General features: G+C 35.6%; 4 protein-coding genes across 16 annotated transcripts; 1 reads left to right on the top strand and 3 right to left on the bottom strand.

Moving 5' to 3' along the window:
- Nucleotide 1: 1 nt before the first annotated feature.
- LOC107856337 lies at nucleotides 2-5,006 on the bottom strand. Of its 7 annotated transcripts, none has more exons than XM_016701337.2 (7): nucleotides 4,831-4,988; nucleotides 4,030-4,080; nucleotides 3,317-3,444; nucleotides 2,317-2,486; nucleotides 1,736-1,813; nucleotides 937-1,081; nucleotides 2-764 (listed from the first exon to the last, which is right to left on the bottom strand). In XM_016701337.2, exons 1-7 carry the CDS (start codon nucleotides 4,883-4,885, stop codon nucleotides 351-353), a joined length of 1,041 nt encoding a protein of 346 aa, XP_016556823.1. In that variant the 5' UTR covers nucleotides 4,886-4,988; the 3' UTR covers nucleotides 2-350. The 7 variants fall into 7 exon arrangements, with proteins under 7 accessions (XP_016556823.1, XP_016556825.1, XP_016556824.1 ...); XM_016701339.2 differs by lacking the exon at nucleotides 4,831-4,988 and adding an exon at nucleotides 4,486-4,797; XM_016701338.2 differs by lacking the exon at nucleotides 4,030-4,080 and having other exon boundaries at nucleotides 4,831-5,006.
- A 1,596-nt stretch (nucleotides 5,007-6,602) lies between these two features.
- Nucleotides 6,603-11,036, bottom strand: LOC107856346 (pentatricopeptide repeat-containing protein At4g28010). 6 transcript variants are annotated; one of them, XM_016701352.2, is made up of 4 exons: nucleotides 8,593-11,029; nucleotides 7,627-7,668; nucleotides 7,107-7,326; nucleotides 6,603-7,020 (listed from the first exon to the last, which is right to left on the bottom strand). In XM_016701352.2, exon 1 carries the CDS (start codon nucleotides 10,864-10,866, stop codon nucleotides 8,650-8,652), a length of 2,217 nt encoding a protein of 738 aa, XP_016556838.1. In that variant the 5' UTR covers nucleotides 10,867-11,029; the 3' UTR covers nucleotides 6,603-7,020; nucleotides 7,107-7,326; nucleotides 7,627-7,668; nucleotides 8,593-8,649. The 6 variants fall into 6 exon arrangements, with proteins under 6 accessions (XP_016556838.1, XP_047249258.1, XP_016556836.1 ...); XM_047393302.1 differs by having other exon boundaries at nucleotides 7,621-7,668; XM_016701350.2 differs by having other exon boundaries at nucleotides 7,518-7,668.
- Nucleotides 11,037-12,427: 1,391 nt separating this feature from the next.
- LOC107856318 (protein translation factor SUI1 homolog) lies at nucleotides 12,428-13,951 on the top strand. 2 transcript variants are annotated; one of them, XM_016701307.2, is made up of 2 exons: nucleotides 12,428-12,604; nucleotides 13,378-13,951. In XM_016701307.2, the coding sequence occupies exon 2, from the start codon at nucleotides 13,443-13,445 to the stop codon at nucleotides 13,779-13,781; it is 339 nt and encodes a 112-aa protein (XP_016556793.1). In that variant the 5' UTR covers nucleotides 12,428-12,604; nucleotides 13,378-13,442; the 3' UTR covers nucleotides 13,782-13,951. The 2 variants fall into 2 exon arrangements, with proteins under 2 accessions (XP_016556793.1, XP_016556794.1); XM_016701308.2 differs by having other exon boundaries at nucleotides 12,465-12,601; nucleotides 13,376-13,951.
- A 280-nt stretch (nucleotides 13,952-14,231) lies between these two features.
- LOC107856315 (calcium-dependent protein kinase 2) lies at nucleotides 14,232-19,769 on the bottom strand. The gene is made up of 8 exons (XM_016701298.2): nucleotides 18,454-19,769; nucleotides 17,058-17,201; nucleotides 16,797-16,949; nucleotides 15,816-15,931; nucleotides 15,147-15,314; nucleotides 14,939-15,066; nucleotides 14,741-14,840; nucleotides 14,232-14,664 (listed from the first exon to the last, which is right to left on the bottom strand). Exons 1-8 carry the CDS (start codon nucleotides 19,133-19,135, stop codon nucleotides 14,590-14,592), a joined length of 1,566 nt encoding a protein of 521 aa, XP_016556784.1. The 5' UTR covers nucleotides 19,136-19,769; the 3' UTR covers nucleotides 14,232-14,589.
- Nucleotides 19,770-20,403: the final 634 nt, after the last annotated feature.

A 20,403-nucleotide genomic window follows, 5' to 3' on the forward strand; every position in this document is an offset into this window, starting at 1 on the left:
GTGAGAAAACTGGAGTACCTCATTATATCAATCTTTCAGCAGCAAAATTCTAATGTACATCCACACAGGAACTTATATCGCGAATAATATACACACTTCAATGAGGCTTTGACAAGACAAAAGGAAAGGAAGGCTATTGACGGAGTCCATCCACTACAAGAGACCAAGTGCAGCATTATGTATAGCCCGCGGAACAGTTAAGACTCGGTTGAAAAGAGAAACTTCCCACATAACCCTTCAACTAAGTGATGCTTGCTTAAAATTTGCTTCCCTGGCGATATCTGCTGCCAAACAGAAGCTATCCATGACTGACAGATCAAATACAGGTTTGTAAAAGTATATATTTATTTTCAGTTCCGTATGTTCAGGGATTTGCTTGCAAGCGAGGCAAGTGCTAGCGCTTTCGCTCTACTATTCATCATCACCCATTGCTTTTCTGCACGTCGCTGGTGTTGTCTTGCATTCTTTGCTCGTTTTGGTGCTAGTCTAGTATCTCTATCAAGAAATGCAAGTCTAAACTTTTCTGCCACAGGCAAATCTTCTGTGCTTGAAACTGATGATGGTGATCTTCTAGGTACAAATCCAGTAACAGCCCAGGTTTTGGGGTCAATATCTTCAACAATGGGATCATCTAATGATACATCTAGTCTTGCTTCTCTAGGTATATCAATCCCCCTGTAACCTAGGGGCGACGGCTTTGGATTTAGGATGATTCGTGGGCATTCTTCAGACAAACTCTCCAGCTGGTCCTTCTCAATTTTTGGCTGCAAAAGGGTTAGATATTAATCTGGCGCGGAGTGATAGGGGAAGATTAATGAATCTGGAGAACTAAAAAGGACAATCCACTCGCTACTCTAATTCGGAAGTAATATATGCATAACTCCTAATAAGAAAGATGGATGTCTTGCAAGTTTGAACAGCAAATAGAACTCATACCCATAAAAGCCAACGCAAGGAAGTTGCACCATGAGCTATTTCCGAGGTATCAAGTTCCTCCCAAGAATCTCCTTCAACATGCTCTAGTGTTGGCTTCAACAAAGAGAAGCATCTACGAGCTGTGTTCTCACTCCGAGGGCAGCCTCTGCAACATTAACTCAGAATCATTCGGATTATGTAGTTAATTTCTACGTTTTCCTTATTTATTGAGAGAGAAAGAGATCTTTAAAATATATCTTATCAAGCAAAACATATGATGAAACTAGACTTCTATAAGGGATTTCTTTTGTACGAAAACTTAAAATGATTCACAACAAAAATCCTTGGGAATCAAATAGTCAACAAACCAAATTTTCCTGACAACAGGACAACCCTCTTTGAGTTTAAGCATGTCAGGCTTATCATGTAGCGTACACTCATTGTACTATGTGGTTACATGAAAGTGAGAAATTAAAGCAAACATAAAAAATTGCAAAGCAAGTGAACTATTCAAGACAATGTTAAAGTAGCTAATCTACGTATATGACGCATATTTTATATCGTAGATGTTTTAGATTTTTTTAGAGTTGTTCAATAGCCCCCGGATTTCAAATAGTATTCAAGATCCTCTGTTTTATAAATCACTTAATGAAGGTAGGTTATTTTTCCATTCCTTCGCGAAATTACATAATCTCTTCCTGAACCAAACATGAATCTTTCGAGTCATTGGGCTCTCATGTGCAATTACTTCACTAAGGTAAATTCTCATACCTTTATTTAAGAAAGAAAGAAGTGACTTGCTTTAAGAAAGGAAATCTACCCCCATCTCAGTATTTCAAGAGACCGGCAATTCCGCAAGAGTTCTGATACACTGACTGACGTGAGCTTGCTGCAGAGACTGTGACAATGGATGTTCACATTTAGGTTTACATTTCAAAACCAAATTTAAGTTGAGCAGCAGAAAAAGGACTGAAATAGGTGATAGTGTGGCCTGCACAAAGTGTATAATGCAACTTTAAAGTAAAACGAAATCCAGAAAAGCAGTTGGCATAAATTGGTGCATGAGTACGAGATCAAGAACTAGCTAGAGAAAGCGAGAAGAGTAGAAAATGGGAGTTGAGGCCTCAACCCAATTTTTAAGTCATACAGTCAGTACACTCCTTTAACTAGTAGTGAGGGGCCTATTCCTACTCCCAGCCGCCTTACAATTTGCAGAATTTTGGCATAGGACAATAAATTTAGTGTGACTCGGTGAACATGAGAGGTGTCACCTAGAAAGACATAGTTGATGCACCATTCATATCCAATAAGGAAGCTAAATCAGAAAATCCTTATCCAACTTGCATATTGTTTTTTAAAATCAAAGGAACCCTCAACAAATGAATGATCAACATGCAATACCTTATATCAACTGCTTGCAGATGTTTGCATGTTTTAACTGCTTGTGATAGGCCACAATCAGAAACCTCCGAACCAGATAAGTCCAGGATTTGCCAGGAGCTATCAGCCAATGCAACAATAACATCGTCATTCAATAACCTTCTCCTTCTAGCAATTGCTACAAGTGCCATCTAACAATTAAAACAGAATTGTAAGTAACCAGAAACATTAGAGTAGAAAGAACAAGCTAGGACGTAAAAATCTACATTTTCAAATAATGTCATTAAATAGTTTTGCAAGATAGCATGGATTGACAGCTTTATTTTACTTTCTTAGTCATCCTTTGCCATCGCCACCCCAATCCCCACCAAACAATTCCCTCAATGAAAACAAACGAAGAAAGGAAAACTAAACGTTTTCTTTGATATCCATGGTCCAAGGAGCAGTCTTTTGTCAAAAGTTGGACGAAAGATTCCATGTAAACATTCATTAACTATTAAAGTTCACCCTTAATATGCTGGAGTAATACAATTTTTTTTTTTGAACTTGGTAACTTTGTATTATATCATACAGTACATGGGTTGTACTGAAACCTTAAATACAATAGTACTCCTAAATCCACTGCTCTATATCTAAATTGAGTCTAGAACATCAATAATCGAGACAGTATCATTAGAGTATAGTTGATTACTCCAAAAACATAAAAGTAAAATGCAGTTGAGTTGAGTTTAACTTTCTGCACACTAAAGTAATACAATTGCAAAACTCTACACTTGCTCAACTGGGAAATAGGACATCAATAATATGCCATCTTTATGGATTGAAAACATGATTATTATACTGGAACTGAAGAAGAACATATAGTTAATTGAACCATGAACGGCTCCACGAGTCAAGAAGCAAAAGTTCACGATAAAAGGATTGCCAACTATTAGCAGTATCCACATCTACCAAAGGGTACATTTTTAGAATAACTACAACCAAATTATGTATTTAAAAAACTGGGCATAAGAATATTCACCTTCATGGTGGATGGAAAACTAGCAGCTATCTCTGTGAGGTCCTCAATGATATCCTCAAAATGTCTACCGATAACTCCAAGACACAAGCTCACCAAGCTGGGAGGTTTTCTCCTCTTGATAGCTAATACTGTAACAAATAAACCTAACTCCATTAACTCATCAAAATTCCTAGATCCATTACAGGAACTTCACGTGACCTACAAAACAGAACAAATGAACAAACAACTGGAGTACTTCTCATGACAAAACTAAGATACCACAACAACAACATATCCTGTTAAGTCCCACAAAGTTAGGTCCAAGGAAGGTAGAGTGTACGCAGACCTTAAAGTGGTGGAGCTAGGAATTTGGCGAGGGGTGTGCAAATTTTCTTCTAAAAGTTGTATTAAGGGGGTGTAAAATTAAATATACACTTATAATAGATAATATTAACCTCTATACACCAGATAATTTTCAGGTGAAGGCTGTGCACTAGACCACCCATCACTTAAGGTGGTTTTGGCCATGCCCCTACCTCGTAGAGGTAGAGATGCTATTTTCAAAAGACCCTCATCTCAAGTGAAGTAAGAGACGGCACCAAAGAAAACCAATATGAAAGAAATCCATAGCATATATGCAAAGAACAGTAACATCAACAGAATAGTGTAATCACCAAAACCTAATAAATAACAGATGGTAACAAACAATAAAGAAGGAATGGTGAAAACCCCACCGGAAGCATCCTGTGTTGATAATTGAACTATCAGGTGAGCGAGTTTCATACCTGAACAATCAGCAACTATTTTGTCAAAACGCGCCTCAACTATTAATTATTTGAGTTTCACAGTAGAACTTATCAATAAAGATGGAAGGGTGAAACCCCACCTGAAGCATCCTGTTTCGATAATTGAACTATCAGGTGAGCGACCGAGTTCCACACCTGAACTATCACCGACTATTTATCAAAACACACCTCAACTATTAATTATTTGAGTTTCATAGTTGAACTGAACAATTAAATAGTTGACATGTATTTTTACAAATAGTCGGCGATAGTTCAGCTAAGAAACTCACACACATGATAGTTCAGCTATGAAAGTCGCAAAATCAGGAGACTCTTAGGTGTGTTTTTAACCATTAACTACACAAATAAGGCTAATATCACAACAGACACAGAGCACCAGACTACCATCAAGATAATTGAACACTGTTACAATTTAAGACATCCTTATTTCCCAAAAATTTCTTTTTTGGTTTTCCAAGGTCCCACCGCCGGCAGCAAGAAGACTAATCCTCCATTCCTAGTGTCTGCGCACTAGAGCGTTTTCTATTCACCAACTCTTGGTTAAGGGGTTTCGGTGCTGAACCACCCACCAACCCTCTTGGTTAGAACCAAAAAAAAATAAAAAATAATTAAAAATAGATGTAATCAGTTTTATCACTTTATACTTGAAACCCACTTTTCTTTTTGTATGCAAAAATAATTCACATACAAAAAAATCTACAAGCAAAAGGAATCACGGGAAAAACGTACCAGATTCTTGATAAAAAGAGGTGTGAATTTTAGCTCCTGTATTGTAATTTTCCATCAACTCAAAAGTTTTTGAATACAAAAGGAAAAAAGCTGATTCTTCAGAGGTCCAGCGCAATCTGGAATTTCTTCTTTTTGGTTTTTGACTTTCGACCTAATTTTTAGTTACCCAGAATTTTTATTAGTTTATTGGTTCGCTTCCATTTTTTTTTTATTGGCTAAATCGATAACCTAAAATATATATGATTTATTATATATTTCTCTTAATTCTCTTTAATTTCTATCAATTAAAAAAAGTATTATTTCAATTCTACAAACTCTTAATCTCTCTTAATAATATTTAGTTCAAACTTGAAGATTCTTGTATATTAAAACACGTAGGATTTTTTGTTGTAACTAAGAATCGACTCTTTTTCATGTTAATTACTATTATTTTTATTTTATGAGTCTTTTTTTATTGGTTAAATCGAAAATCAAACCATTAAGGACTAAAAATCGATAAATCGATAAAAAATTAAGATATTTAAAAATCGAAATCCGATAAACCGAACCGATTGATGCACACTCCTAAACGAAGGGGGTTCGGATGGATTCCTGAATTCAATGTGGTTCCATCACTGCCGACTACGATAATAACTTTGCGGAAACCGAATATATAGAGAAGGATCAATTTATTCCATACTTGATTGAGAAAATTCATCTCCCAAAATTAATAATTCCGAAATAACTTATTTCCCAGTTGGACGACTCTTAAAAATTAACTTGTGAATCATTTACCCTTGTTTAAATGTTATTCACACTAGTTCTACTTAAATATTCGCACTAATTTTAAAATCTTGTCAAATACAACAAATAAAAACTTTTTTATTTGTATGTATTCGTATTAAAACTGGAATAATTTAAATTCACAAATGAGCTCCTGGTAAGTGTATTTTTCATATTTTGAATGTTGACCCATTATACTCATCCCATCATATTTATGATTGGTTATGAAATTTGAAATCTTTTCTTTTGTCGATTGATAAAATATAATGTTTCCTCCGTTTCAATTTATTTGTATGATATTACAATTTATTTATATGATTTTGATTTTTGTCAACTTAAAAGTGTAAATGGTCACTAATAAAGTTAAAATATCTAAACTTATAAAAGGACTATTTAGGTTAGCCTTGGTTAATAAGAGTTTGGGAAATTTTTTGTTTAGTTGTGTATGATTATTATTGGTTAATGAATGAAAGTCTAGATTGTGGTGAACTGAATGAGGTTGCTCCATCCTTAACCAGAAGTCGAGGGTTCGACCCTGGATATGAAGAAAACTTTGTTGGGAGCACTACCCCCGAATGAGGCCCTACTCGGCGCGAATCTGAATTAATCGAGCTCCAATGCGGGTACCGGACACCGGATGGGAAACAAAAAAAAAGTAGTAAAAACCAATTCTGGTTGATGAATGCTTTTGTTTCTGCTAGAGATTTGAACCTGAAACCTCGTAGTTTTCCTCTTACTTCACTGACCACTAAGTCACACTGTACGCACTTTCTACCACAACAACAACAACTACTTTCACCAAGTGGGGACCACTAAGTCACACCGTTGGACGCACTTTCTACCACAACAACAACAACTACTTTCACCAAGTGGGGTCTGAAGAGGGTAAGTGTACGCAGTCCATACCACTACCTCATATGTGAGATAGAGAGGTTGTGTCCGATAGACCCAGATGCACTTTCTACATCATACCTTATTGCTCATACTTGCTTGAATCACAAACAAGTTAATTACAGTGAAAATTTTCTCATTGTTACCCCATATTAAGACCTAATCAAATGAACAAGAATCAGTTAATAGTGTAGCATTGTACTTGTTCTAAAAATACAGTTCAGAATTTAAATAACATACACTAAACCAAAACTTATAGCCCTATCATTTTCTTGATTGTCATGATCTTCAAATGGTGTACTTTACATGGCCTTAATGCACACCTTACCGCAACCATAGGATCGACCAAAGTACGTCGATCGTCTGCAAACCATGAAATCCGTGCCAATTTTTAGCATCGTTGTCTTTAGAGAATGGTTTCTGGAGAAGTAGTGCTACTTCCGATCTCTATACAACTCGTGCATTCCATTTCAAGCGTGTCGTGTGACCTCTTGATGACTCAATCGGTGGAGCAGTACCACGGAGGATCACCCAAACCTGCAGCATACAATTAGAAAAAGATCAGAAAGCAGATACTACAATCTTTTGTTTGCAAAAAAGAGAAAGCAGAACTTTGCATTCACCTTTTGGTTTAAACTTCCAGAATAGAGCACCCCCTGTGCAGTGTAGTATTAACAGTTGCATGCCAAATGACATCTTTTCCAGTAGGCCGACGAAATGGAATTTTGTAATTAGCAGGAGGGAGAACTCAGCAAGTCTGTCGCGAACATCGTTCACAGCCGCAGTCATACTCACCTCTAGAAAGGTTCAAATCAAGATTCTCCGAAACATGGAACAACGTTCCTAACAGAGGAGAACCACAAAAGAATAAAAGACAGAAGAAAGTCATTAGCAAAGTAGAAAAGCATTGAATACTTGAAATAATTGATGCAACAAGAACTGATTCACTGAAAGCACTAGGCAGTTTGGACAGAAGACGATTTTTTTTTAATTTATTTACGTAAGCCAATGGGCGTTGGCAGGTTTTGCCTGACCCCAACACTAATGATGAATCGTTGTCTTCTTCCACGATTTCAGCTACCTCCGCAAGAACCAGATATTTCTTTCTCCCCTCTCACATTCAAAGAAATTCAAAATCTCTACCTCTCCGTCTCCGTCTCTGTGTGTGCAGCTTTACCTACATGGCTGTAAAAATCATGATATATGAGATATAAATGATATGATGTTCACGCATTATAATTACATCTGTATCTCATATATCATAAATCTTAAACTCTCAAACTTATAAAAATAGTCTCAATTATCATTTGAATTGAAGTTCTAGTCACGAATTTGAAAACATGGTGACACACTAAAACTGTCACAAAAATTATAAAAATAGTCTCAATTATCATTTGAATTGAAGTTCTAGTCATAAATGTGATAACATGGTGACACACTAAAACTGTCACAAAAATTTTCATCAATTACATAACTTACTTTCTCCATGTAAATCTCGCTAGATCAGTACAAAAACATATGAAAATCATGAGTTCAGCTTTAAGCTATGTTGCTCAGACTCTTTCAAAGTGTCATCGGGTGTGCGTCACATCCTTTAAACGTACTGCATTTTTGGAGGATCCAACATGGGTGCGGCAACTTTTTTGAGAGTCTGAGCAACTTAGGCTTTAAGGCCAAAGATATTTGTGAAAGTATTGGAAAAGACTTAAATCGAAGTACAATCTTTTTTCAAAAAAACTTTTATGCAAAAGGTAGGGAACTTAAATACAAGGACAAGTTAGAGAAAGTCAACATCTTTTTTTTTTTTCTGAAAAATATTTATCATGAAATATGAATAAGGAAGGCCACTCCAATATTTGAGATGAGAGTGGAGAGGGTGTTGTGAATCTAAACATCGAGGATTTCTCTACTTAAAACCGTTTTAACAAATAGTTCAGCGTTGCACGAAATATAGGAGTCATACAGGATAACCTACACTCCCGGCATTTAATGTACATTCAAGGATACTTACATTTCGATGAGAAAAAATCTTAAGATAAAAAGTAGACTATGGGATAACAACATGACCTGCATTGCGTTGCAAAAGCTTTAAAGTCAAAATAGTAATACCTATGTAGAAAAGAAAGCTCCCTCAACGGCTGCCAGAAAGAAGCATGTGAGATTGTACTACAAAGCGGAATCAGACTGAAGCTTGGGGAGACTCTTCTGAAGCATCGTCAACAATTCACTGCAGGGAATGCTAAATCCTTCTGATTTTTTCTGCGAAAAGTTTGGCAACAGTTCCTCCACATTAATATCCTCGGAAATATTACAAAGACATTCCAAGATGGTGGAAGTAAGTCTGAGGTCTAGCTCAATGCCCTTAGCAGCCATTTTGCGAAGCAAATCAATAATTTCTGCTGTTTCACCATGCAAACTAAAGCCCTTGAGTAAACAATCATACACAGAAACGTCTGGTGTCAAGCCCGATGCATTCATTCTCTCATATAGTTTTTTCGCCTCGTCCATCAATCCTAGCTTCGAAAATCTGTTTATTAATATGGAGAAAGTGAAAGCATCTTGTTTCAAACCCTTCTGGGGCATATCAATAAGCAGCTCCTTAGCAGACTGCAAATCTTTTGCTGCAAGAGTTGAACCAATGATAATGTTGTATGAGATTACATTTGGTTCACAATTTCCATCTAACATCTCTTGAAACAACCTCCTTGCTTGCTCCAAGCTACCCTCTTTGCATAAGGCATCCATCAAGCTGTTGTAATCAAAAGCAGTTGGATGGTATCCCTTCTTTCTAAATCCGAGAAACAAACCTTTCGCTATATTGAGCACACTCAGCTTGCAAAATCCATCAATTATGGTGCTATAGGTTATTGAATCTGGAATAAGATTCAGTTGATTTAGCTGCTTCCAAAGTTCAAATGCTTTGACAACTTCGCCAGCCTTTATATAAGCTCCAATAAGTACAGTAAAGGTTCCAATATCAACTAAAGACTTTTTCTCGACCATCTTGTTATGAATTTCCCCAGCCTTATCAAGGTAGCCTTCTTGGCAAAGCCCACGAATCAGTACAATCGTTGTTATAACATCAGGCAAAACATAAGCCTCATCACCCAACATCGAATCAAAAAGTGTCATGGCATCTTCAACTTTCCCACTTTCACAAAGTCCTTTTACTATTGTATTGTAAGTGATCACGTCAGGTGTCTTGCCTTTCTCCACCATCAATTTTAAAATTTGAAAAGCATCATCCGATAATCTTTCCTTGCAAAGTGCACTTAAAAGAATATTGTAAGTTATGTTTCCAGGTTTCTCGCCCCGGCTTATCATCAAATTGAACAATTCCATCGCTTTCTTAGCCATCCCATTATTACCGAGGCCACCAATCATGCCCGTGAAAGTAACAATGTCAGGCTGAATCCCACGTTCCAACATATCATCATACAACATAGTTGTTTCTTTCAATTTTCCCTGCTCACAAAATCGATACATTAAACAAGAATAAGTAACTACATTCGGAGAAATTCCTTTCTCCAACATCTCATTCAAAAGTTCTTTCCCTCTACTAACATACCCTTTGTTACAAAGCCCATTTATTAATGTACTATACACAACAACATCCTCTTCCAAACCTTTTTCTCTCATCTCCTCCAACAACCCAAACGCGTCATCCAACCTACCCTCCGAACAAAGACCCTCCATCAAAATGGCATACGTATACGAATTTGGAGCAAAATTCACCACCTTCTCCATACTAAACCTCAAATCCAAAGCCTCTTGTACTTTCTTATCTCTACAAAGTCCTCTCACAAGGGTATTTAAACTAACTATATCAGGCATTACCTCTTTCATATCCAAACCCCAAAAAAACTTAATAGCATCAACAACCATCCCATTTTCACATAAACCCTTCAATATAACATTAACAACATACACATTAACCTTATAACCATTCTTTAACATCAACCCCAATACCCCTATAGCTAATTTAGGCTTATGAACATACACATAACATTCAATCAAAGCAGCTAATGATAAAAACCTGGGCAAGATTTCAACTTTCCTCATTTTATGGTACACCCTTAATCCAAGATTGTACTCCTTACTCTTTGCCAAAGTTACAACAAGAAAATTGAAAGTTGACTCAGATGGTGTTTGACCTAAATCATCAAGAAAATGGTTAAGTAGTGAAACTGCATTTGCATATTGAGGATTTGGCTTTTCACAAAGAGACCTCAATTGGGTGTCTAAATCTTGTGTATTTGAGTCAATTGGACAAGGAATTGTTGATGAAAAGTGCTTGATAAAGAAGAGATTTTTGGTATTAAAGGGTTCTTGAAAAGCTTGAAAAAATTGTGAGATTTTTGATATTTGTTTTGTGATTATCATTTTGGAAGTTTCATGTGGATATACTCAGCTATGGTGTTTGTAAAGATGAAGAAAAGGCAATATCTTGGGTAGAAATGGAGGTGGAAATTCAGCTATGGTGACAGCTGACTGAGGGTGGCGGCCAATTTCAGCTGCCGAGGGTATTTTCGGTATTTAGTTAAAGTTAAGATTTACTATATATTTATAGTTTTATTTTAGTATAAATAACATAAATATTAATCACTCTCTCACTTTTGTAATTACTTTACTTTCTTTATTAATATACATAATATATTTGACATATATACAACATTTTGTGTATATATTGAGATTTTTATAATATATTTAGTGAGTTGAGATTTTTTGTAATATTGAAAACATAAATTATGTATTTGTGTAATTTTTAATTTATTTTTTGACCCAACTTAATAAATTTTGCTCGTAATAAACGTTAACATTTCACAAAAATGAACTTATTGATCATAAGTTCTGCCTTTTAAAGAGTTAGAGCTTGAATATGTTGTTTATGATATATAAGCTTTAACTTTTTGCTAGTAAGATATACATTAGGACATTTTAAGCCAATAAATTTACTTAATTGATCATAAATTTTAATTTAATAGCAAATTTAGAATATTTTACGTGAATAAAAATACAACACCATATATTTTAAGGGATAAGAATTCGCACAGAGTGACATTTGGGAGGACATTAAGCGTAATTTTCTGAGCGGAAAAGAAATTAATATATCTCTCAACTATAATAAATGATCCATATATATACCTTTTGTATGTTTCTGCCATTAATAAATGGTACGTATATTAATAAAGTATATTCGAACTATGATAAATAATTCACAAGGACGGAGCCAGGATTTGAAGTTTGGAGGTTCGAATCCCCATCTCAGAGATTCGGAGGTGACCCGCCTACTACTGGACTTTGTATGGGGGTTCGGACATATCTAATTATACACATTTTAAAATTTTTTTAATTACAAATATAGGGTCTACGCAAAAGTTAGGGGGTTCGGCCGAACCCCATCTAGTGCCTCTGATAATTCGTATATACCCTCGGTCATATTTAGAGTACACACAGAGGCAGAGTCAGAATTTCAACTAAAGGAATTTAGTATTCAAAGAAAACTTAGTTGAAGGGGATTGAACACCTACTATAACCACATAAAAAAATAATTTTAATCATATATAAATAATGTATTTTTCATTCGAGGAAGTTCGTCTGAACCCCTAAAGAAGGCTGGCTCTGCCCGTGGGTATACATATGTCTCTATTGTTACCGTTATATGTACCACCCAAAATATTATGTAAACAGGATGGGCCCATCCAATCTAGAGCCCAAACAATACGTAGTCAAAGCGGGCTAAACACGCAAAGTATAAGCCCAATCTGGATTCTTCTCAGCAAATCACGAGTGAAAATTGGGCCCCACACCACACATTTTGACCCAACTTGTAACTGGGCCCCATCAATCTCCGTGCCGTATCCGTAAGCAAACAATGTTCCCTCAATGCGTTGAATCTACGCGTTTTTTAATTTGATTAATACTATTTGTTTTATTAATAGGTACAATATTAATGATGATAATTAAGGTAAATTAAAGTTATGTGGTTGGGAATAATGTGGACCCCACTTACACCGCCAGCATTTCTAGTTTCCTCTCTATAAATAAAGAGCCATTCTTTCTCATCATCATCATCATCATCATCTAGTGTTTGATTTCTTTGATCAACCTTTTTTAAAAGGTTTGTTCTTTTTTCTCTATTTTTTTTTCAGTTCTAATAATCTTTAGCTTATTGATTTTTGCTTGTTTATTGCCCTTTTTGTTAGTCAAAGTTAGGATCTATAAAGTTAGGTGGAGTTAGAGGGATGATTGCTATTGAACATCTAGGATAGGTAGTTGGGGTTTTTGATATGTTGATCTTGATCATCATCTCATATTGCTTAATAGTTATGTAGTTGGGACTTGTATATCTTTTATTAAATTATCATCTCATGTTTGCTAAGAGTGGTTATGCTGTTGGTTTTTCCTGATATTGTTGATTATCTCATTGTGTAGTTGAATTGTTATATGCTCATCAGCTCATACTACTTGATATGTATGTGGTTTGCATAAGTGATATGTTAATCATCTCATGTTATCTTATAGTAGGGAAGAGTGTTTTGTTCCTATCTGGGCTAGGAGTTTAGAGTAGTACTTTGTGGGTGTCTTAAAGAATTTTTTTAGTATCTAGCGGTGTGTTATCCCATCTTGTGGTGTGTTTTTGTGCTTTTTGTTTGTTATACTGTTATATATCCCATCAAAGGGACGGATTCAGGATTTTACATATATGGGGTTCAGCCTCTACTATATATATATATATATAAAAAAAAAAAAAAAATCATATTGAAGTGGTGTTTTCTTTGCAGCTCTTTTGTGATCAATGATGTAGTTGTATCTTTGATATGTTATACTTATATAGTTGGATTTTTGGTATCTTGATTATTTTTATATTAAACAAGTGTTCTTTTTTTGCAGCTTTCTTGTGATCAGTTTACCAGCTTTAGTCTCGGAGCGTGAGAAGTTCTCTTCCAGCTATTTACATGGTTGATATCGACGTCCAGATCCCATCTGCTTTCGATCCATTTGCTGAGGCTAAGGACTCAGGTGCACCTGGAGCAAAGGAGTATGTTCATATACGTATACAACAAAGGAATGGAAAGAAAAGTTTGACGACTGTTCAAGGACTGAGGAAAGAATTCAGTTACGAAAAAATCCTCAAGGATCTGAAGAAAGAGTTCTGTTGCAACGGGAACGTTGTGCAGGATAAGGAGCTTGGCAAAGTGATACAACTTCAAGGTGATCAAAGGAAGAATGTTTCTCATTTTCTTGTGACTGCTGGTGTTGTCAAGAAGGATCAGATCAAGATTCATGGTTTCTGAGTTGCTTGGGCTATTTGGGGTTTGGGGTTATTGAAGCATAGTAGTAATATATAAGCTGTTTATATTTGTTGTTTTTGGTTAATGCCTATGAGATGTTATCATGGGTTTCTTTCTGGATTTTGGTTATACTCTTATTTCAGATCATAATAAATTTGGTTTTCTTGAACTAATTCATGTTGTGCTTTCCTTTATCCATTTCTAATGCCTTCATGAACCAGAATAACTTGAAATTGTTTGATCTCAAGAGATTATTGAAGAAGGGTCTATTGTACGCAAAATCACCTTTTCAACATGTTAATTCACTTTTGTGATGATTTTTCGAGAGCTTGCAAGTTTTAAAAAAAGTTTTTTCATCTTGAATCGTCTATGTCAATTGCCTAGAGCAGGGCAATAGTCTATCCCGAATTTGCTAGTTCATTGAGAAAATAGAAGCTGATTAATGATCTTCACTAAAATGAACACACAACTTATTTATAACATAAAATGTGATGAAATCTTCGACAACTGAAATACTTAGTGGCCTAAATCAACGCCTGACAAGTCCCAAACGGATGCGGTTTACACATGGGAGGAGGAAAGACCGCGCCACAGGACAAATAGAAACACTCAGCAAAGACTGTCTTGAACGGAGAAGATCACAAATGTACATATTTTCTACTGGAGAACGATGAAAACATCTCAACTAGCAATAGTTTCTTATGCATACAGATGCATGCCTGACGGTTCTAATGGAAGCAATAGAAGAGCTCATGGTTCATATTTTCAAGAATAGCTCTTCTGCAACTTGCCCGCGAGGAGACTCGTGCAACTAGAAGAGCTTGCCTGGCTGCTTAGCTCCACTTCTCATCATTGTGCAGAATTCGTCATAGTTGATTCTTCCATCCTGAAAATTCGACAGAATTAGCACATGTGGCAAGGTGGTACAGTCCAACTATTTAGCAAAAAACAGTGACACTCACATTGTCCGTGTCCACTTCAGATATGATTTCCCTTATACAGGATGGATCACCTATTCCATGCTCTTGCATAGCTGTCTCGAGTTCATCTCTTGTAATGAACCTACAATTGTAACATGGAAAAAGTAATCTTGAGCCAACTGATCTCACGGTTCTATCGGTTTGATCATGTTTTACTCTAGACATGTACATAGGACATACCCACTGCGATCTTTATCGAAATACTGGAATGCAGTAAAGAGATTTTCATCTCTTTCTAGCCTGTGCTTATGCATGGTGGCGGTGATGAACTCAGTGTAGTCAATTGAGCCATTTCCATCCACATCGGCCTGAGATATTATTATAGACATAAATTTCAGTAATTTAGTGAGCAAAAGAACATCAATAACTTATAGGAGTTCTGCCTTACAGCTTCCATCAATTGCTTGACTTCAGCCTCGGTGAGCTTTGACCCAAGTTTAGCCAATCCATTCTTCAGCTCTTCGTAAGTGATACTGCCGCTATTATCAGTATCAATATTGTTGAACATTGCTTTGAGCCCGTGAATTTCTTCTGCAGAGAGATTCTCGGCAATGACCTAATTCCAATGACGGATGGTGCAATGTGTTATTACTTGCAGAAGGAAGATGAAGGTAGCTATCACACGGACATAGGATTTGAAATAGGGAAGATACACGAGCCCACAAAATAGAGTAGAATGTCAACAGACAATTAGGTGTACTATGTTTATCCTTATCAGACAAATAATCCTGCACACAACTATGAGTAAGAAAGAAGCCGAGATACCAAATTCACAAAAATTATGGTAGCTCATGCTAAATCTCATCATGTTCTTCACATATTGTTTGCTTGAAAGGAACGTAAGGATGTGAGATTAAAGCAGATAAGTGAGAAAAAAATAATTTTCTTGCATGTGAAGTACAAGATTATCGTATGAGGAACAATGTACATGCAAAAAGGTGGTCCTTTTCTCTTCATCACAAACAGAGTCCACGAAAGAAATTAGAAAATATACCCTATATCCCCCTTTCCTTTACATAGATTCAACTACAGCAGAGTTGACAAATTCTAAGATTACCTTCAAAGCAAGTTTCTTGAGCTTGTTCATAGCTCTGAATTGCTTCATTCTTGACAGGACAGCACCCTCTAATGGTTTGTCCGATGCAACACCACCTTCCTTCAGCCAAGCATGCTCTATCAATTACACACACCAATAGTATGGTCAGTATAAGACATAACAAGCCGTATTGGCAACACATATACATCTGATGCTCTCAAAGAGTAGAGTCACACATGAATGGCCTTAGTTGTTGTGAGTTCAGACCTTTGAGAAATATTTTTTCTGCAAAATATAATTAGAAGTCTTCTTTGTACAAATGGTTGAAGCTAAGAAACAGATTTAGAAAAGGGGAATGAATTCCAAGGCTCCCCTTCAAGGCTTGTTTATCAGTCTCCGTCTCAGTTAATGTATTACCTCAAATAACAGAGTGAAACTGCACAGAACTAAAATTATTTGGCATATCCTAAAGCTAGAAATGACGCTGTTACAGGCCAGAAAAAGATTGATATCTATACAAACTAATTTTGGCAGCAAGGACTTGGTCTGGCCACATCAAGTATGCAATGTTTAACTCCTTTCACAAGAAGCAGCAGCTGTGCTTTACTTGATAACAAATCCAGTTCAAAATGCCAACAGTAATCAAAGATAAAAGTAAGATCTTGCAAAGGAAAGCAGTTAGGCCCCTTGGGTGAGACAAAGCAGAATAATCTAATTGCTGAGTGATGTCGACTTAAAGGATACTGCGTTGTCTTAAATAATTTTCTGAGTAACTGCTAGAAAGGAGGGAGTCTGCAAGTGCCCAAATTTTGTTAGAAGTACACTATCTCTTAATACAAATGCAACTCCCTTTTCTTTTCCAAAAGAAACAAATATGTGTGGTAGTGTCAGAAAGGAAATCTTCAACGAGTTCTAAATCTAATCAATCTATAACATGGAAGCTCTCTACTGAAATTGTTAGCACACTTAAAATCAATAACCTATAGTTTAAAGCCTACATACCAAGAACCTGTGCAGCTGTAATCCGTTTCTTTGGATCTTTAGTCAGCATCTTCTGTACTAGGTCCTTGGCACTACTAGATACAGAGGGCCAAGGTTCGCTTTCAAAGTCAATGTTCCCTTTAAGTATGGCATCAAATATACCCTTTTCGGTTTCTGCATATCAAACGAATAGAGACTGTAAGTCCTTGAATACTAGATAGTGACAACAATTTCCATCTGTGTATTATCTCAGACAATGAGAAGCGAAGCGGATGACTTTACCTGCCCAAAAGGGAGGGACACCACTGAGTAGTATATAAAGCATAACACCTGCACTCCAAATGTCTATCTCCTTGCCGTAACACCTCTTTAACACCTCAGGGGCAACATAGTAAGCACTCCCAACTATATCCTTGTACAGCTTACCTGTTTACAGGAAAAAAAATTAGCAGATAGCAGCAAGGTTGGTGCTAGAAAGGAGAATAAGAAAATTAAGAAGCTCGGCAAGGTTAGTATTAGTAAGGAGGATAAGAAAATCGCAAAGAAACTACCAACGCGTGGTACTTCAACATATTTGTAAAAGGAAGCCATTCATCAACACTGAGGTAATCAGTAATCGTCTTACTAATAGATGCAATCTGTATGCGACGGGTGTGTAAAATGCAATTGGGGTATCATAAATGGACAGATGATCTAACATTTGGATTACACCAAGTGCCACAAAGGGTATACACCTGCATGATCTTAAAAGGTGGATGACACGTTCCAGTTAACCCATGTTTACAGGAAAGTAATTCAAGAATAATCACTCATCGTGCTAACAAAACTATTACTTTCATTTTACAAATTGAATTGGGTATAATTAAATTTAGCTGCAAATTTCTATCTAGTAAAACACTAACTTTTTCTCTGCATATTCTCATCCGACCTTGCCGTGCAACAACTTCATAAATTATAAAGAAAAGCACAGAAATCAGCAAGCTACTTGTGATCTGATGCTCTGCTATGTACTTATATATGCTTGTTGATTATTTACATCCAACTAAAAAAATTCCCCTTAAATGTTGCCCAGGAGAGTTCGGCACCAAAAGGGACAAAATATCAACCTTATGAAACAACAGACACTCCTTAAAAACACATACCAAAAGGGAAAGTTCGCCCATCTGCCGTTTACTAAATTATTTTTTAAAAAAATTAGAGGGGTTCGCCCAGAAACTAGCAAACCCCATTTCCATGAACTTAGTAGATCGCTTGATTAAAAAAAACATATATTTTTAGGGGGGGTTCCAAAAACTGGCGAACCCCATTTTCTTAAAAAAGAAAATTCTAGTTTGCCCATTAGTGGTCTAACTACATTTTGGTTCATAAGGTTGAAACAACAAATATGACACTTGAATCGAGGACATACTATATACAAGACTAACATAGGTGTAAATAGTAAATACACGTGTTACTGCGATTACCTCTAAAGTTAATGTTTTTAACTAAATACTTAATCCTATCCCTGAACTTAAAGATCAAATCTTTAGCCTTTACACGTTCACTAGCTCTAGTAATGTGGGGACAGAATACATAAATCTGTCAAACATGGAAATGTTAGTGATTTGAACGATAATGCGCTTCCATGCAATAGAATTGACAATTAAAGAACTAAAGGACACTGTAAATCAAAATATACCTTCTTGAATGAATACTGACAGCCCAAAATCAGTAATCTTTAGAGCAGCATTTTCACTCTTATCAGACAGCAAAAAGTTTTCAGGCTTGAGATCACGATGCAACACGCCCATAAAATTGCATACGTGCACGACATTGACAATAGCTCTACACATTGTTGCAGCAGCTCTTTCACTGTAATGCCCCTTTGCTATAATCCGATCGAATAGCTCTCCCCCTCCACACAACTCCATAACAAGATAAACAGAACCCTTATCCTCATAAGCACCTTTAAACTCAACAATATTAGGCTGTCCACTCAAATGTTGCATAATCTTAATCTCCCTCCTCATATCATCCTTATCAGCCTTAGTAACAAGCTTTCTTTTCGATATCGATTTACAAGCATATTGTTGACCAGTTGCAATTTCAGTACAAAGATATGTAACACCAAATTGACCCCTACCCAATTCTTTACCAAGAGTATAATGCAACCTAACATCTTCATATGGCTTACCAAGAATTGTATCATACCTTACAGCTGGTTTTGGACTTGGTGGTGGCCTCACAGGCAATTGAGCTTCAGGGCCTGGAGATTTAGTGTACTGAATTTCAGTTCTATGAGGTCCATTACTATGAACTCCACTTGATCCACGGTGCCCATTATTAGCATTTGGTTTACTTTTACTTACACAGATACCCATTAAAGCAGATCTAGCAAATAGTAGCTCAAAATACTTAACACTAAATTTAAAAAACCAAAAAGGGTGTCAAAATCAAGAATCAAACAACAACCTCAGATGGATATTCAACAAGATTAGATTTTAATTATACCAAAATGAAAAAAAGATTAATTTTTTTGCTGACAGAACTGAAACTGAAGTTAATAAAACTAAAAAGGGTGTCAAAATCAAGAATCAAACAAAAACCCCAGAGGGATATTCAACAAGATTAGATTTTTTACCCTTTTTTCCAATTTTCAAGAAAATACAAAGGAATTTAGAGTTGACAAAAGATTGAATATTTTTTTTTAATCTAGCAAATAGAAGTTGATAAAACTAAAAAGGGTGCAAAAATCAAGAATAAAACAAGAACAACAAGATTTTTATTGGAACAAAATGGAAAAATATATTAATTTTCAAGAAAATTCAAAGGGATTTAGAGTTGACAGAAAAATATCAGAAAAAAATAAAGAAACATTCTTACAGCTCAAAGGGAAAATGGGGTTGAGAAAATTGACTAAAAAGAAACAAAAAACTTGGTCAGCAGAAATTATATTATGAGTTGAAACGTTAAAGCTTTATTAAGGAAAGTGGGAAGAAAAAGAGCAAACGGCTTTTTCTATTTTTAATTTATTTATTTTAAGGATAAAGATAATTGGTGGATCTTAGTGCTAAAATAGCAATAAAAAATTTTGTAAATTATATGAGTTGTTATCAAATCTTAAAAAAAGATTTTTTTACTCGTTTAGATGATTTTTGATATCATTTTATAATAATATTGAATTTAAATTTTATATATTGAAGAGAAGTAATAAGTTATATCTGCAGAATAATCTTGTACATGTATTTGACCTTTATTCGATTACTTAAAAGCTGACGTGAAATATAATAAAGACTTCTGGTAAAAATTAATGGAAAGTTTGAGTAGAACCTCGGAGCCGATGATAAACGCTAAAGGATTTGAGGAGTAGGAATGTTCGTTAATCAGATTCAACGTTTACCATCTTTTCAAGTAAAATGCATATTTTTAAATATAATTTATCATTAAAAGTCGTATTTTTATGATCAAATGCCTACCAAATTTCACTTTGCATCTATAAATTTATTTATGTTCAAACACGTATCAAATTTAATCTTGCATACAAGAATTTTTGCATAGTTTAGTGTTGATATTATTATTCAATATCACTAACCAAAAATTATATAAATTATTATATGACAATCAATGTTTCCATTATAGAACCAACAAG

This window comes from Capsicum annuum, chromosome 7, assembly GCF_002878395.1.
Source record: "Capsicum annuum cultivar UCD-10X-F1 chromosome 7, UCD10Xv1.1, whole genome shotgun sequence".
NCBI classification, from domain to species: domain Eukaryota; kingdom Viridiplantae; phylum Streptophyta; class Magnoliopsida; order Solanales; family Solanaceae; genus Capsicum; species Capsicum annuum.